Here is a 16,009-nt window from a genome sequence, read left to right as displayed (position 1 = left end):
AGCACAAAGAGGAGGACATGCTAGAGCTGGAATACACAAAACACCAGCTTCACGTGTGTCAGGTGACCTTTTGTTCCCAACAGGGCTCAGTTCTGCAGGACTGCACAGCCAAATAAACAGTAAATGTTCCAGAGGATGGCTTGGGCTGCGGGCTTAAGTAGCATCTGACAGACGATACTCAGGGAAAGATAATGTAGCTGCAGTGTGAAAAAAGGACTTTTATGCTCCGCTGCTCCTGCTGTGTCACCGACTAATACAACATGATGGTGATTCACCTGTGTCCACTTTATAAAAGCTTTTATATTAGCTGTTTCTAAACACCATCTGCTAGATACTTTCCTGGAAAATCCTCCGGCAAACAGGAAGTGGTGCTTTTTTGTGATGCATTCATTTGTTGTAACTAAAAATCGTGCACTTTTTTCAGTTGCTGGAGCGTAAAAAGATGAAGGTAGGGGGTGAATGATTGGAGAGAATGAAACGACATTGATTTTGACATCTCCACGTGGTGCATGAGTGCACATTGTATTTCCCTTCTGCAGGCTTCTGTACAGCTGAACAGTGCATAATGCGATTTCCCTGAACAGCGTGCATGGTGGGGGGGAAAAAAAGTGTTTAAATGTAAACAAACCAATCAACCAATCAATAAACACAGCCGGCCCCGAGGTGCTGCTGGGCGACTAATAAACAGAACAACAAAGAGCGAGTTAGCACAAACAGAAAAGAGCGATGCAGACAGAATCAAACATTATTAACAGAAACTCCACAGGACGTCCTCACACAGCTGCTCTCACTGTTTGATGGATAAGTTCTCTCTGGGAAGTGCAGAGCAGAAACTCGACAGAAAGAGCTGAAAGAAAAAAGGATGAATTATTTCTTCAAGAGGGAATATAAAGTCAGTTCAGCTCTTTCACTCTGAGACACTGGTCTGAATGTTTAAAGCTCCTGTGAGGAGTTTTTCACTGGATATGAAACAGACTGAAATTAATTCTGATTACAAACCAGACCATCAGCGACAAGATTGATTATTTCTAGATAGTTATTTTTAATGCCTGAGACCGCTGGCGGGGGGTAGGTGTCAAACGAAGCGATTAACTGCACGCTGCCTTTGTTTACATCTTCCAGGGCAAATATTGCTCTGTGAGCGAAGTGAGTGATACAAATGAACCACACACTTATACATAAACCACCACTTAGGCATGTACAGGACAAAATCAGCAAAGATAGAAGAGGTACGGCTTTGTCCACAGGGGGCGCCAAAATCAACACAAACAGAAAGTTCCTCACAGGAGCTTTAAATCAGGTACATTTAGAAACTTGCTTAAGCACTTGCTTAACCATGCTCATTTGTTGAAATGTTTTTATCCGTATAGATTTGAAAACGGATCAAAATACAATTAGTAAATGAAGAAAATTCAGTCTGGCACTATGGCCTTCATGCAGTAAAGTTGTCTGTTTAATACAGAAGGCAACTGGACTTGGTTGAACAAGTCCAACTTAGAACTTGTACAGTAAAGTGTGCAAAAGGCAGACACAATAACAAGACTAGAAGCAGAATGCTTTATGTCATCCCTTCTACATTTCCTGTGCCTTCATTACCTTTTCTCTCAGATGTGACTATTCAAATTTAAGACAAAAATTCCTTCAAGGTACGTGAAAAAAACTGCAGTTGTTTCGAAAGTTTTTCACACATTTGATACGGCATCTTAGGTATTCATTGAGATGAAGTTTTGGGAGAAAGCATTGCAGTAAATTTGTCAGACATTGCTTCAACTCAGGCTGCACGATTATGGCCAAAATGATAATCGCGATTATTTATTAGTTTTAGGGAAAAAATGTTTTTGATGTGCTTTGACATTTAAATAGCTAAACTTTCAGTTCCATGTTGTGCTGCATTCTGGGACATTATTGTACAAATTTTACATGAATTCAGGTAATGTCAGTCTGTCTTTGAAAAATTGGGTGGATAGGGTGTTGCGCTGTACACGTCGCTGTTAAAGATGTCTGACTGAATCCAAACCTCTCGATCGCCCCCTGTGGCGGGTCGCTGTTAGTGCGGGGAGTGGCTGTTAGTTTGGGGAGCACTTGATTTGATATGAAGCAGAGTTTTCTACAGGCGGTGACAAATTTAAAACGTCAATATCGCTGTCAGTCATGTTTATTTAGTCGTGGGAAGCCGAACTCGTGATCGGGATTAATATTCGATTTATTGTGCAGCCCTATATGCTGCTCGGACGCCACCACTAAACATGATGGAAAACATGCATCCCTTACAGGAGGTAATGATCTATAAAAAGTACAAATAAGTACAAAATTTAATGAGCCAACAAACTGAAGACTGATATTATTCTAACCCAAGATTTTAGTCTCCTTTCTATGAGGGTTATGACTGCCTGACTGAATTGATGCATCTGATTTAGTCCCTCCAGTCTCCCTGTCTGCTTAACCTTCCTGTCCCCCTCACGTCTTATGAACCACAGGGGCCGTGAACATTATCGGCTTTATGACACGACTGGTAAAGATCACCGGGATTCCTCTGAGCCCCCCATTCCTCAGGTTTAAGTCCTCTGACCACTTTCTAATGCTCTCTCTATTAAAAAGCATTTATGACTGCGATGACTGAAATGTGCTTAACAAGTCTGTCATCGCTGCAGCTTTGTTAGCGCCAGTTGAGCCGATCGAATGTGAAATGGCTCGCTGGGTGACGAAACCCCCGACGGTGAACTTTGAGGCTGAGGGATTTGGCGCGGGTGGACAGGTGGTTCCACCGGGGAGGCAGGAGCTCGGCACTGAGCCTTTGAAATCTCCTCAACTGGAAAATGGGGCCGCTTTGAGACGGCGAGAGGTCTACACTACAAATGACCGAGTCATTTCATCCAGGGCAAGGTCCTACATTTTTTAGAAGAAATGTTCAAAACTTTATTTATAATGCACCTCTAGAAACAATGTTAACGGAGAAACACACAATACAAACCATTTGGAACAAAACACAAAGACAGTGAGCATGTACGAAACATTGTGCAACATATTGAAATCAGCTCCCTTGCTTCTAAATTAATCAGACTTTCCAAGGATATTTTCCAATTAAGTTAAAGTGCATGTCTTTTTTTAAGACAATGTCACCTTAAAGTAGGTTAGAATTCACTGAGGGGAGTGGGCTGGATGATAAAATGATGAAATCAGTTGCAAAGTTGCATGTGTGTGTCAGACATTTGCTTTTAAACTCTTTGTATTTGTTCAACCCGCCCAGTTTCTGCGAGTGATTTTCTGCTCATGAAAAAGATTTCTAAGGAAAGTTTGCTGCCTTTAAACACCCGAACCTTAAAATAAATACGACAGTGGTGTTGCTTAGTCTGACTGAGGATGGCCCTTTAACTGTACAGAAACCATTCATACATTAAACTTATCAAGAATGACATTTTGGTTCACTCTTATGTTTGAATATTTCCATTTCAAACGTGAACATTATACAACAGAGGAACTATTTAAAAAATACCCCAAAGTGAAGTTGCAAATTCATGACTTTTTTATATCACGTGACCCAGTGATGTTACTAGGTACGCGTCCTGCATCTCTTACAAATTTAAGTCTTAATCGGCGCAGCTGAGCCCGTGTACAGTCTCGCTACGTGCTTATTTAGCCACCACAACAACAACTGGCCCGTCACCACGGATTTCATTTCAACAATTAAGGATACGAACTTAGCAGTGGTTAATAAACTCCGCTCATACTGTGTTTACTCAGGTCGATGATGTTTTACTGTCTGGGGGACGTGCTGTAGTTAATAAACAAAACATGCTCCGGCAGCGGGCTGGGGCGGCGGTGTTTCACCGCGGTTATAAAAATTGAGCACCATGACAGCCCAAGTTAACTGAAACAAACTTGACCGCTCTTAGGATGTTAGCTGCTGGAGGCCCAAGTTAGACAAGAACATCTCGTGATTCCACAGCAACCGGCGCGTCCCAGAAGCGTCTCTCCGCTCTGCGCCGCTAAAGAGGGTCTATTTTTGACGGAGGCCGCTTCAAGCACGCGTCAAGCTGAACAGAGCAGATCGTTCCAAACAGGAAGTCACACACAAAAACAGCTTACAGCATCCGGTCATTTCAAAATAAAACACCATGTACAGACCGGTACAGACTCCCGTTTTCACAACAACAACACACTGAAATCTTGGAAAAAACTCTTAATTAAGTAGTGTACTCAGCCATGGTAGGAGCACAAAAATCATGTAATGATATCCAAAGGAGCAGATAATCAACCTCGGAGGGGCAAACTGAACTGTTGTTTGTGTGTTGTTCTGTTTAACACTGATGTTATTGCATGATTTCGCAATTCTCGCATGATAACGTAGTTCTCCCGTGATCTTGTGATCTCGCGAATCCAGCTGCTTGGGCCAGCCGTGTAAACATTAACTACCATAACTATAAGTAAGTAGTGTAATTAAATGCAATTGTGTCTTTAAATCTGACCTTAAAAAAAGGGCTTGCACATTTTTCTCAGTCTGTTATATAAAATTGATTCGAGCTGCCTGTATGAACCTGCACTCGGTTTCTCCTTTAAACAAACTGTCAGTTATCTGACATTCACTCCTTCATGGCGGCTGACAGGTGAGGACAGAGTATGTGTGGGTGAGGTATCTTCCTGAGGAAATGTCAGAGAAATTTAACTGACCTCTGAGATTCACACGGATCAGTGAACACGGATATTATTATCCTCCCCACATGCACACACAGAAATATAACCAACAGTTATGTGTCTGTGGGCACTCACATCACACACACAGCACACACTCTCATACACAAATCAATCACCTGACTCGGGAGCGCACTAATGATGTTGTTGACATTAATGAGGAAGGGGACACGCTCATGGAGGCAGCTAACGATGCTAATCATGGAGATATCACACTGATACACAAGTAACAAGCCATCATGTCAGTGAACGAGCCGCCGTTTAACTTTCATTTGATAGGGTTTTTTTTATGTGTACGCACGCGGAGCACTTCCTGATTCGAGTCAAGCCAGCCAATCACAAGAAAGGACAGAATAAAAACACTGTATGCAACATATAGAGGGTTTATAGGGTCATTTACACCCTGAAGTAGGTAGGCGAACAGGTTGTTATCTATCTTGAAGAAGGCTCAGGCCTGTGAGGTTCACTGGAGTCACATTGAAAGAGTATTAATTATGATCCTTGTGTTATTTTGGCCCACTAAAGCATTCACAAGGGTGTTGATGATCTCTCCATGATTCAAGAACGCCACTACATTCCTTACTGACTCACTCACTCACAGTGACAGACTTCTCGGAGCAACATCTATATGGACTAATATCCAACTATCTATACCGCTTATCCTGGTCAGGGTCACGGGGGGTCTGGAACCTATACAAGCTGTATATAGCCCCTTTACATTATTACGGAGGCGGAACGGAGGGGCGAAGTCGTTCCACCTCTGAGCCAGCATCAGAGGGAGTAACAGAGGTGAAATGGCGTCTGTGAAAACAGTGTGGAACAGCGCCGTGTGTGTATTTTTGAAGCACGCGCTGTTTGTTTACACCTCACGCACGTTTTGCCTCAGCAACGCCTGAACGCCGTGTAAAAACACACACTCATTACACCTGGATTGATCACCTGTCAGTCACAGGGGCTGAGACATAGAGACAGACAACCGTTCACGCTCACACTCACACCTACAGGCAATTTTAGAGTCACCGATGAACCTAACGAGCATGTCTCTGGACCGTGGGAGGAAGCAGAGGGAACCCATGCATGCACGGGGAGAACATGCCAACTCACAGAAAGGCCCCCTACGTCAGAACTGGGATTCAAACCAGGGACTTTCTGTGAAGCGCTAACCACTGCACCACCGTGATTAGAATAATATTCCACATACAAAACACATTATAGTGCCCGTGTTTTAAAGACGTTTTATTTCATATATTCAAACTAAAATTGAATATATTCTGACTTCATTCCATAGTTTCAAGTTTTATTCATATATTTCATATATTTAACTTTCCATACACTCAAATGTCATAATAATAATAATAATAAAACAGCAGCATATCAGCATACAGATAGCTCAGCAGTATTTATGTATGTATGTATTTTTCCGTTTCACGGCTTCTGTTGTCAAGAAAATAACCTTGTTCATCCGATATCAAAGTCAGCTTTCAGAAGCAGCCTTATTTTATATTTCTGCCCACACATAATGATCTTATTTCAGGGGGGAAGCAGCCTCAGCTCACATGAAATTCTACTGGAGTTGATCTCATGCATACCGACACAGGTGTGTGTCGTGCGCTAAAGGAAAGATATTCTACACAGCCAAAGTATGCAATCCTTGAGGATAACTTCGGGATTTTTCAACCTAGACCCTATTTTCCCATGTGTTTGTGTGTAAGTTGCTCACGGAGAAGTCTTGCGCGAGACCGTAGTTGTTGCCGGAAGAAGGAGAGAGGAGTGAGAGAAGACGAAGACGAAGAGGGAGAAGTGCTGTTTGTTGTGTTGGAGTACAGAAAGCGTTGCTCAGTGCTATCTAAAAGATTGTCATGGCTGAAGATCCTCTCTCCTTCTTTGTCTTCGACTTCTCTCACTCCTCTCTCCTTCTTCCTGCAACAACTACGGTCTCGTGCGAGACTTCTCCGTGAGCGAGACTTGGTTACAGACAACAACAGAGAGCATAAGGTAATGGCTGCCACAGTGTGTCAGACACTTATTGTAACGATCTGAGCCTGTCAGTAGCAAAAACAAGCGCTTTTAGTGGCTGTATATTGGCGTATACGCGGTGCCCCATTTAGTTACATTGTATCTCATTTGGTGGCTGCCGGCCGGTGCTCCCTCCCTGAATACTGGATCGATTTCAATAACTGTTGTCTCCACTCGTCACTTACACACAAACACATGGGAAAATAGGGTCTAGGTTAAAAAATCCTGAAGTTATCCTTTAAGTAAGAGTAGAGTCACTACAAAAGAAGGGGGCATCATAACTACAGTTTCAAGCTCCCAGTTTCACTCTCAACAGCTAATGAATATCAGCTGCATCAACAGGGTGATTGTGTCAAAAGCCTGAACCTTGTAAAAGATTTCACACTGAAACAATCAGTTGTTCCAGTATCTTTTGAACAACTTCTAAACCCAACTTAATTTTTAGATGATAGTGATAGCTGAACATCTCATTTCAAAGCCATCCTGTTAATCTGCTGCGAAAAAACATCCTCAGCCTTGTAAGAAACATGGTTTTTTAACCTTGCTGCAGGAACCAGCTCAACCACAGCAGCATTAGTAAGGTGCAACACTGAGGTTGTTTGATCTGGCTCTTAATTCGGTGTTCTAGTTTATTTCAAAGGCGTTGGATGGGGTAAAGGTCAGCAGGCCAAGTTTTGACATAAAGTTGGAGGCATCTACCGCCTAAAATATCATTGTTTACCGTTTGAATTCTGCAGCGTACATAAGGTTAAGTTGTACTCTCTCAAAATGAGAAAACATTATTTTTGGCTGACCATCTAGGTTAGCCCTACACCAGTCTGTATGTGACTGACTGAGTAACTGACTGAGCGAGTGACGGTACTTTCAGAGCCGTAGAGAGAGAGAGTTGCAATGGCGGATCATGGAGCATATTGGACCTCCACTGACGCGACTCTCTGTCTATACGGCTCTGGATACTTTGTTCGGGGAGTAGGCTGAGCTGCTCCTCCACTGCCCTCACCTACGTCCGCACCTGCTTTCAAACACGTTGTCATCGGCCTCATGAGGAGAGTCCTTGTAACACATTGCCCACAATACCACACATTGACCTGATGCAGTCAGCCACATACTAAGTTTTGACCTAGTCTTGTTCGGTATCTGCCTGCTGATAAATGGTGTATAATCTCATTCACGCTAACCAAGAGGGTCTCGTAATAAGTCACAAGTAAGAAAAAAATATATAAAAATGATATATGAAAGAGAAGAGAAAAATGTTCATTGGAAAGGAGTCAAACTTATTTGCATTGCAGGCTTCTCTTCTCTCTCTTCTCTCTGGCAGCCTTAAATATAATTTACCATCCTCCAGCTGATTGCAAAGCTGGGATCTGGTTTCCTTTCTATATCTAAATATTAATAGTCTCCATTACACCAGAATTACTTTCATCTCCGACTCACATGGAGGGATTAGATTTTAATCAACGCATTAAATATGACTTTCTATTCCTGCAGATGGGGGAGGATGGCAGCCAGTCAATTAGCATCATGCTCTGTTTGCGGCCGCACAGTGAAGCCTGATAAAGTCTTTGTTATCTCAGAGGCTGCGAGAGCACAAACAGAAAGACAAAGTGACGAGCGTGAACAGACAGCGTGGTGATGAGCTTCTGTCGAGGATCAATGGATCAATATAACTTTATAGTAGCTTTTTGAAAAGATTAATAGATTTGAATTCTCAACAAAAAACTGCATTTATGGAGTGTTTACGTTTTCCAACTCATACCACCAAGGATTTAAACTGGTCTCAGCTACTCCAAAATCAATATCTTCAGAGTGATACTAATGATGATACTATTGTTATTCTAATATTACTATATATATAACTATTTTACTTCCAGAATATATCAGTGTCCAAAATGTGACCGCTTTGCATCACTTTCTTTAACATTTCAACAGAAAATCACTTTGCAACCATTTAAAGTGCAGAAAACCTGCAGTGGTTGTTGAGTAAGTTAACTCAACCCTCAAATAAATTTGACGTAACTCTTCCCAATGAATTAGCAGTAACTCAAAAAGGATTATTGTGGTACTTACTCATTTTGATTGATACTAATTTTTGAAACACTTTTAGTTGAAGTAATTGATCACAGTTAGCGTGGTAGCTAGCGGAAGCGGTAACATTCATTGTTGTAAGGGTGGCGGCTGCTATGGCGATCATGACGGTGCACGTCTGTTGAAAAAAACTGGGAAAAAAAACCTTTTTAGTCAATTTTCTATAAAAATATTAATATTAAATATTAGCATCAATTAAATCCAATGTAATTAGGTGTGTCTCATTCGTCCAAGTGAGTGTTAACATCTGACATTGACTTTAGGACACTGGGTCACATGACATGGAAGCTGTTGAAAAAAACCAATACATGTTTCTACAAATAGATAATAAAAGTGCGACTTATACACCAAATTTTACGGTATTTGTTTTGTGTTAATGCAACTTCAAAGGTGTAAGGTAATCGGTTTCCTCAGTTGAAATGAGTCGACACAGGAGAGTTTTAAGATAAACTACTGAACTAAGTTCATCTTACTTCATTGATAAGTTCAAATACTCATTTTAAGTTCAACACACTGAATGGAATGGGAACTGTTTACTTCATTTACTTAAGTTACCTTAACAATAAATAAAAGAGTTGGTTTCCTCAGCTGGTTTGAGTTGAACTAACTGATCAGGGTTTACAGTGTACTTGGAGACATTAAGTGCTCACTTATTTAAAAAGTACAGCTTACTCATATAACACATGATCATTTCACATGACTCGACACAGTTAAGTTCTTTTACTTACTTTTACTTAATTTCTTTAAGTAAACTTAACTTGTTAGAATTTACAGTGTAATCACAAACTATTAAAAAGTGTTATACAGTATGTCTTAGTCTGTGAAGTGAAGCCCTAGAGGTAGAAGAAACACATTTAAAAAATGTCAGATATATATTTTTTTCTTTGAGGTATTTAGGTACTTGAAGCTTTGTCTTCTAACTTAAACCCTCCTATAAAAGAATTGTTTTGACAATTTGCATTGCATGTGGTTTGGGCAGCACCAGTTTCTGAGAGATGATATTGTTTGCTCACTTTGTTGCCCTTTTTACATTAGAGGGGCAATGGGTGCTGGTTTGGTAGAGCAGGCTCATGTACAGAGGATACAGTTTGTGATGCCTTAGGTTTGACTCCCGCCCTCGGCCCTTTGCTGCATGTCGTCTCCCACTCTCCTCTCCCCATACTTCCTGTCTCTCTTCAGCTGCACTATCAATAAAGGTAAAATGGTCAAAAAATTGGGTTTTTTTTAAACTAAAAGGACATTAAATTAATTCAAAGTTAAAAGATTGAATTATTCATGCGACTAAATCTCCTATTCCTGAATCACATTTTATTACAATTTCATTTATTTCACAGCTTGAAATATCAAAACACAAAGCTTCAAGTTGGGACCAGTCAATTGCCTCTAAGAGTAAAGCTTAAGACAAGTTTAGGCTACAAGATCACTTAAAATCAGCAATTAAATGCTAAATCAAAAGTACAGTTCTGGTCTGGTTAGCAAACATGTTCTTTTTATCTAATCGGACCCTGACAGAAACTGTCCACTTATTCCTGCTCTAAACTCTGCCTGTGATCTGCTCTGACTCAGAGCTACTCCCAGGTGAGATCAATAAAGCCTGATTAGCCTGATGACTCACAGCAGGTTCGTTCTCTCCCTTTTTTTGTGGGCTATTTATGCCACAGCAAAGCAGCATGCAGCTTGTTGTTTGATGCTCTGTGGTTCACCATGGTTCCGTTTGTCATTTTTCTTTTCGTGCTCATGACACCTGCTGTCTCAGGAAGACACTTTTTTAGCAAGAAGCCAAGTTGTTACCATCCAGTGCCCAGGAAACCGGAGTTTGGGGTGAAGTGAGTTGACTGATGAGTTTTACTTTTTGGCTCTTGACTTTTTTAGCTCATACTCTCGTCTGTCAATGGATTTAAAAGATCTCTAAATGATATATAGACATCTTCTTCAATGTATCACCAGTTACAGATGGTTAAGATGATGATATTGGGACTTTGAGCCTCAGGGTTTGCAGGATTAATCCCATAGTCAAGCCAATGAGAAGGATGAGTTTACATATCAAGTCATGCATATCAAATCTTCTCTTAGTGCTCGCTCTGTGGGGTTAGCCTGCAGCTTTGGTCGCTAACAGCATTAACTAATGTTGTCATATGTCTGACTTGATTTAATGCCCTTTCAGTAGTTAACTGGGATTAATCTTGACCACATTCCTGAGTCTCTCCTGATTTGTGATCAGCACAGTGAACTCACCTGCTGTGAGTTTGCTGCTTCCTGAGACGCAGGATGTGTGTGATTTAGAACCCAACAGGGAGGCCGTGTTACTGTGAACCTGCTGCCCTTTGAATCTCAATGTGCCTGTAAAGTGACTCAGTCCTCTGTCTCTCACAGAACCGCAGCTCGTCCTCACGAACTTCTGAACCTGGATCAGCTGCCAAAGTCCTGGGACTGGAGGAATGTCAACGGCATCAACTACGCCAGTACGACTCGGAACCAGCACATCCCTCAGTACTGCGGCTCCTGCTGGGCTCATGGCAGCACCAGTGCCATGGCAGGTCATATCTTTAAACATTTTTCTAACTAGTGGTGGCTGTTGGCTCAGCAAATGATGATGGTGTTTCTGTTGTACTGGATATTCCAAGACATGCTGCTGATACTTTCAGGGAAGAGAAAATACAAAGTAGGCCTATTTTTTTTGATGACACTGGTCACATTAGACCTCTCAAACATTCAGATTATTTCCAGTAATAGCCAAAAGGCTAATTTTCATCTGCTGTCCCTCAGCCTGATGTAATGGTGACCATTAAAACAACAAATAAAACACAACATATAAAAAACGGAACAAGAAAAGGCAAACTAAACTAAACATCCTAAAAAAGCTTGGGACAGCAGCATCACGCAAAGTAGGACATATAGGCAACAATAAATACAAGGAAATATTCAGCAGACAATCAACACAAGCAGTTAAAACATGACTCAAAAGATCACATGACAAAAGACATGGCACAAGCAGCGTAAAATGTTAAAACGTGACATTGTAAAGGACGTCACACAAGCAAACAATCGGCACAAATTATTCACACATCGCGGCATAAAATCAGTCGGCAAGAACACGGAGCGAGAGCAGACGGGGCAAGCATGCAGTGGCTAGGCACGTTGGCAGGTCTGGTTGTTTTTTAGCCAGGTTTTAATATTATGTACAAAAGAACGGTAAGACTCACTATGTATAAATGGAGGGTGTTCCAAAACTTTACTAAAAACCAAAACTTAAACTAAATTTAAGTTGGCAAGTGATTAGCTTAGCAGGGCAGGTTGGCCTGATGTCTCTTAAAGACTTACAAGTGTCATTTGTTTTTTTTCTTTCTCCAAAACCAAAGCCCCCGTCACCCCCTGCTTTTAGTCTTTGACATGGTCTGCTGGCTTTAGCTCCATGTTGCATACAGCTAAGGAAGTGCTATCAATCTTGGTCAACACTTGGCAAAAAGCAAATGAAAACGCTTCCCAAACTATGCAATATTCCTGAGGCTAAGAACAACCCAAATTGAGAACTCATGGCTTTATTTCCTACCTCACTGCACACAAGCATGCACATGGAAATATGGCTAAATTGGCTAGCCATGGCTATTGGTAACATTGCAATGTTTGCTGTAGCGAACACATGGCTCTGGTGCACCATTTCTATCATGTGTTGACTGTTATCTGAATTTGGAGCTGGCCCATTTGGACATGGCATTGCTCGAGGGAAATCTACCCATGCTCAAGAATAGCATGCAAATTAAATCTTGTGACAAAATAACAGATGGGATTCTTGGTGATATCAACTCTCCTGAGACTTAAGCCCAGCTTTTTCCAAAACAAATATTACATTTTGGGGAACTCTTCTTCTCTGTGCCGTATTGTAGATCGTATCAACATCAAGAGGAAAGGAGTGTGGCCATCTGCGTATCTCTCTGTCCAACACGTGGTCGACTGCTCTGGGTCAGGCACCTGTAACGGAGGGGATCATGGAGGCGTGTGGGAGTATGCCCACAAATATGGCATCCCTGATGAGACCTGCAACAACTACCAGGCCATTGACCAAAGTAAGAACTCTGCAGTTGTGTCCACTGTTTAATTCATTCAGTTTATGTATGGACTCTAGTGAAATTAAACTTTCTTTTTCTCTCAGAATGCAAACCATTCAATGCATGTGGGACTTGCTTGACTTTTGGGATCTGCAACATTGTGCAAAACTACACTCTATGGAAAGTAGGCGACTTCGGAGCCATCAGTGGACGGGATGCCATGATGGCTGAAATCTACACAGGCGGTCCAATCAGGTATACAAATGTTACCATGTTTTTGCATTGAGATTTATGAACACTGCATTAGAAATATTCTAATCTCTTCAAAGAAAGTTAATTGCTTACATTTTTCTACCAGCAGTGGCCAGAAATTGCTTTTCTATGTTCTCAAATGACTTCACTTGAACCCCTCTCTCCTCAGCTGTGGAATCATGGCCACTGATAAACTTGATGCGTACACCGGGGGTCTGTACTCGGAGTACGTTGAGTCTCCGTCAATCAACCACATTGTGACCGTAGCAGGCTGGTCAGTAGAAAATGGCACGGTTTACTGGATTGTGCGCAACTCCTGGGGAGAGCCGTGGGTGAGTAATAAGTTAATTCAGTAGCCGTTTTCTTTGACATCATGCTAACAGTGGGATATTCACATTATGCTTTAATGTTGTACTGCTGTGTTCAAGGTTTGCAAATCGGATCAAAATGGGGAGTATTATAATCATTTCATCCAAGCTCTATCAGCAACTACAATAAAGAGAATCCAAAGAGACTTACTTTATTTAAGAGTAAAATATACATTTGATGACTCTCTAGCTGCTGTGGTTAGACAACAGCTAACATTAGCCTTTAACCACCTCCTAGCCAACATAACCGCTGGCTAGTTAAACTTGCCATCAGCAAGGAATTTAATATTAAATGGTAATGTTGGCGTTCACCCACTTTCTTTCAACAGTAAGAACCAGGAAGTGGCTAATCGCTGATGTGAGCAGTTGTCTGATGGTAGCTTGTGGGTTACCACATGTTTAACCTTGACATGAGGCCCACCGTTCCTCTGAATTTGCACTATTCATTTCTTTTCAGTTGATCAATTGGAAAGCAAGACGTAAAACCTGGAACACAATTAAAGCTACAACCCTGTAGCATGATGTCTGAGGAAATTAGCTGCAGTGTGCATGTGGTCGATGGCCTCTGTTCTTGCATGGTTTGGCAGCTTTTTATTGTTTATAAAATGGAAGATGTAATGCATGCTCTGTTTGCCTGAACATCTTCTCTCATTAGGGTGAGAAAGGTTGGCTAAGGATTGTGACGAGCGCCTACAAAGGAGGAAGTGGAAGAAAGTACAACCTTGCATTGGAGGAAGACTGCATGTATGGAGATGTGATCGTACCCTCGTCCTACCTTTAGCAGTCAAGCATCATGTTTACTTGATACTGGACAAACTTTCTTTTCCTCATGCTAGCTCAAAGCCTCCATGTTGATGCTTGGCCAAATTTCCCCCAGTCTGAAATTAATGTCAAGCCAGTTAAATAAAATTTTTACAAACACTCGTGAATTTGTAGTTTGACTCTTGAGGGGAAATCTATCTATTAACTTAAATAATTAACTTCAAAAGTGTAGTTCATTAACATAAAACCTGAAGCCAAAGCCGTGTTTCTTCAGCTTTCATGTGCAATCCCCCTAAATTAAACATGGTAACATTAATGTTTTGTAGCTTGCTTATACAGACCGCACTGTGGACTTTTGCCTACACCTGATTTTACACTTGTACCATTCCATGTGGTGATTTAGCATCGGTACTCTTAAAAGTTTAGGGTCAGTATTTCCTAAAGGCAACTAAAATCTCTTATAACCTACACTTAAGTTTTTAAAATATCAAAGACGTCAGAACTTATGATCGAAACTCAAGTTTAAAAGTGCCATGAAATAAGCCGGGTCATTATTCGAAGAGGTGGATCATCGCGACATGCCAAACTGACGTTAGGAAGTCCAGGTTGTTTGGAAGAGGTAACTTTTACTTAAGGTTTAACACATAGATGTAGAATCTGTAGGCAGGGACGTGGATTTCCGGGAAGGCAAGTGTTCTGTTTGAACTACACTTATAGTCCTAGTAATATTAACCAATCACGTATCAGCAGGCTGCAGTGTATGCAAGAAAAACAGTCCGTGAGGAGAGCAAAAGCAGGCTACCGTAATCTGCCGTGATGACATCCCGGCTCCCATCAGTGTGATCTGACGATTTAGCTTATTAATCTCTATAAACAGACATCTGTATGCTAACAGCTAGCAATCTGTTCGAGATCAAAAATTTAACTTGAGATGAATTACCTTGACGCTGTGTCACTGAAAGCCGTTCAGCGCTCAGATTTCCCCAATGCATCAGACCGATCCGACATCCATTCAACAAACGAGCATTTTAAAAGTTTTCTTCTCCTTGAGGACAGACCTGACAAAGCTTGAATTTTTACTTCTTGCTAATCAGCATCATGTTGACATTTTGGCAAAGGTAAGACCCGTTAATAACAAGTAAATCACAAGAAAACTGATTCTGTGACGATGCAGCATGTGGAAAAGGAAGTCTCTTACCGCCCGGCACGTTCACCGATGTCCCCAGAGGCTATATCGCCTCAGATTATAGCCGATGGGATCCGAGATTGATACACCTAAGACCAGAGGTGGTGAAAGTACTCGCACATTACTCACTTAATGGTACAGGTGTTTTGCTCCAATGTACAAATCAGTTGGATGGGGAATATTTTGCTGCTTTGAATGTGCTAATCCTCTGCAATGTCGCTTGTTGGAATTGTTTATTGTTCCATCCATTAAGGTTGCAATTGGTCCTGATGTTGGGGAGGCGGCGCACAATAAAGTAATTGATAGTTGCCCTACATTAAATCTAAAGTAACAAGAAAATGTAAGGGGTAGACCGTGCTGATTAATGTAAAAATGTAGGGGGGCAAAAGTAAAGACATGAAAAATACAAGTACAGACACCTGAACTCTACTTTAGGACAGGAAAGTATTTGTACTTTGTTTCTTCACAGCTCTACCTGAAAGAAAACCCTACAGGTGGGTGTTACTGCCCTGTGCACAATGAAAGGTGCTCGGCTGCTAAAAAGTTAAATAGGATCTCGAAATTTAGTCGGGAGATTTTTCCTCGTACTGATTCAGAAATGTGTT

The 16,009-nt window shown here is 41.3% G+C and overlaps 1 protein-coding gene across 1 annotated transcript; it reads left to right on the top strand.

The window, feature by feature from the left end:
* The first annotated feature begins 10,494 nt into the window (after positions 1–10,494).
* On the top strand, positions 10,495–14,364 carry LOC138598290 (cathepsin Z-like). Its single transcript, XM_069670048.1, has 6 exons — positions 10,495–10,616; positions 11,164–11,327; positions 12,675–12,854; positions 12,941–13,091; positions 13,258–13,420; positions 14,112–14,364. Exons 1-6 carry the CDS (start codon positions 10,495–10,497, stop codon positions 14,235–14,237), a joined length of 906 nt encoding a protein of 301 aa, XP_069526149.1. The 3' UTR covers positions 14,238–14,364.
* Positions 14,365–16,009: the final 1,645 nt, after the last annotated feature.

Source organism: Semicossyphus pulcher, unplaced genomic scaffold, assembly GCF_022749685.1.
Source record: "Semicossyphus pulcher isolate SPU_LCO1_2020_fin unplaced genomic scaffold, fSemPul1.0.p SCAF_2, whole genome shotgun sequence".
Taxonomy (NCBI): domain Eukaryota; kingdom Metazoa; phylum Chordata; class Actinopteri; order Labriformes; family Labridae; genus Semicossyphus; species Semicossyphus pulcher.
Note: the sequence above shows the minus strand (reverse complement) of the source record. Positions and strands in the feature narration are given on the sequence as shown.

What these genes read in the sequence shown, in the direction of transcription:
- LOC138598290 (XM_069670048.1), top strand. Translation starts at nt 10,495, where the DNA reads ATGGTTCCGTTTGTCATTTTTCTTTTCGTGCTCATGACACCTGCTGTC. An exon ending in CAGCACCAGTGCCATGGCAG is followed by an intron (nt 11,328 to 12,674) that starts GTCATATCTTTA and finishes GCCGTATTGTAG; the next exon opens with ATCGTATCAACATCAAGAGG. An exon ending in ACTCCTGGGGAGAGCCGTGG is followed by an intron (nt 13,421 to 14,111) that starts GTGAGTAATAAG and finishes TTCTCTCATTAG; the next exon opens with GGTGAGAAAGGTTGGCTAAG.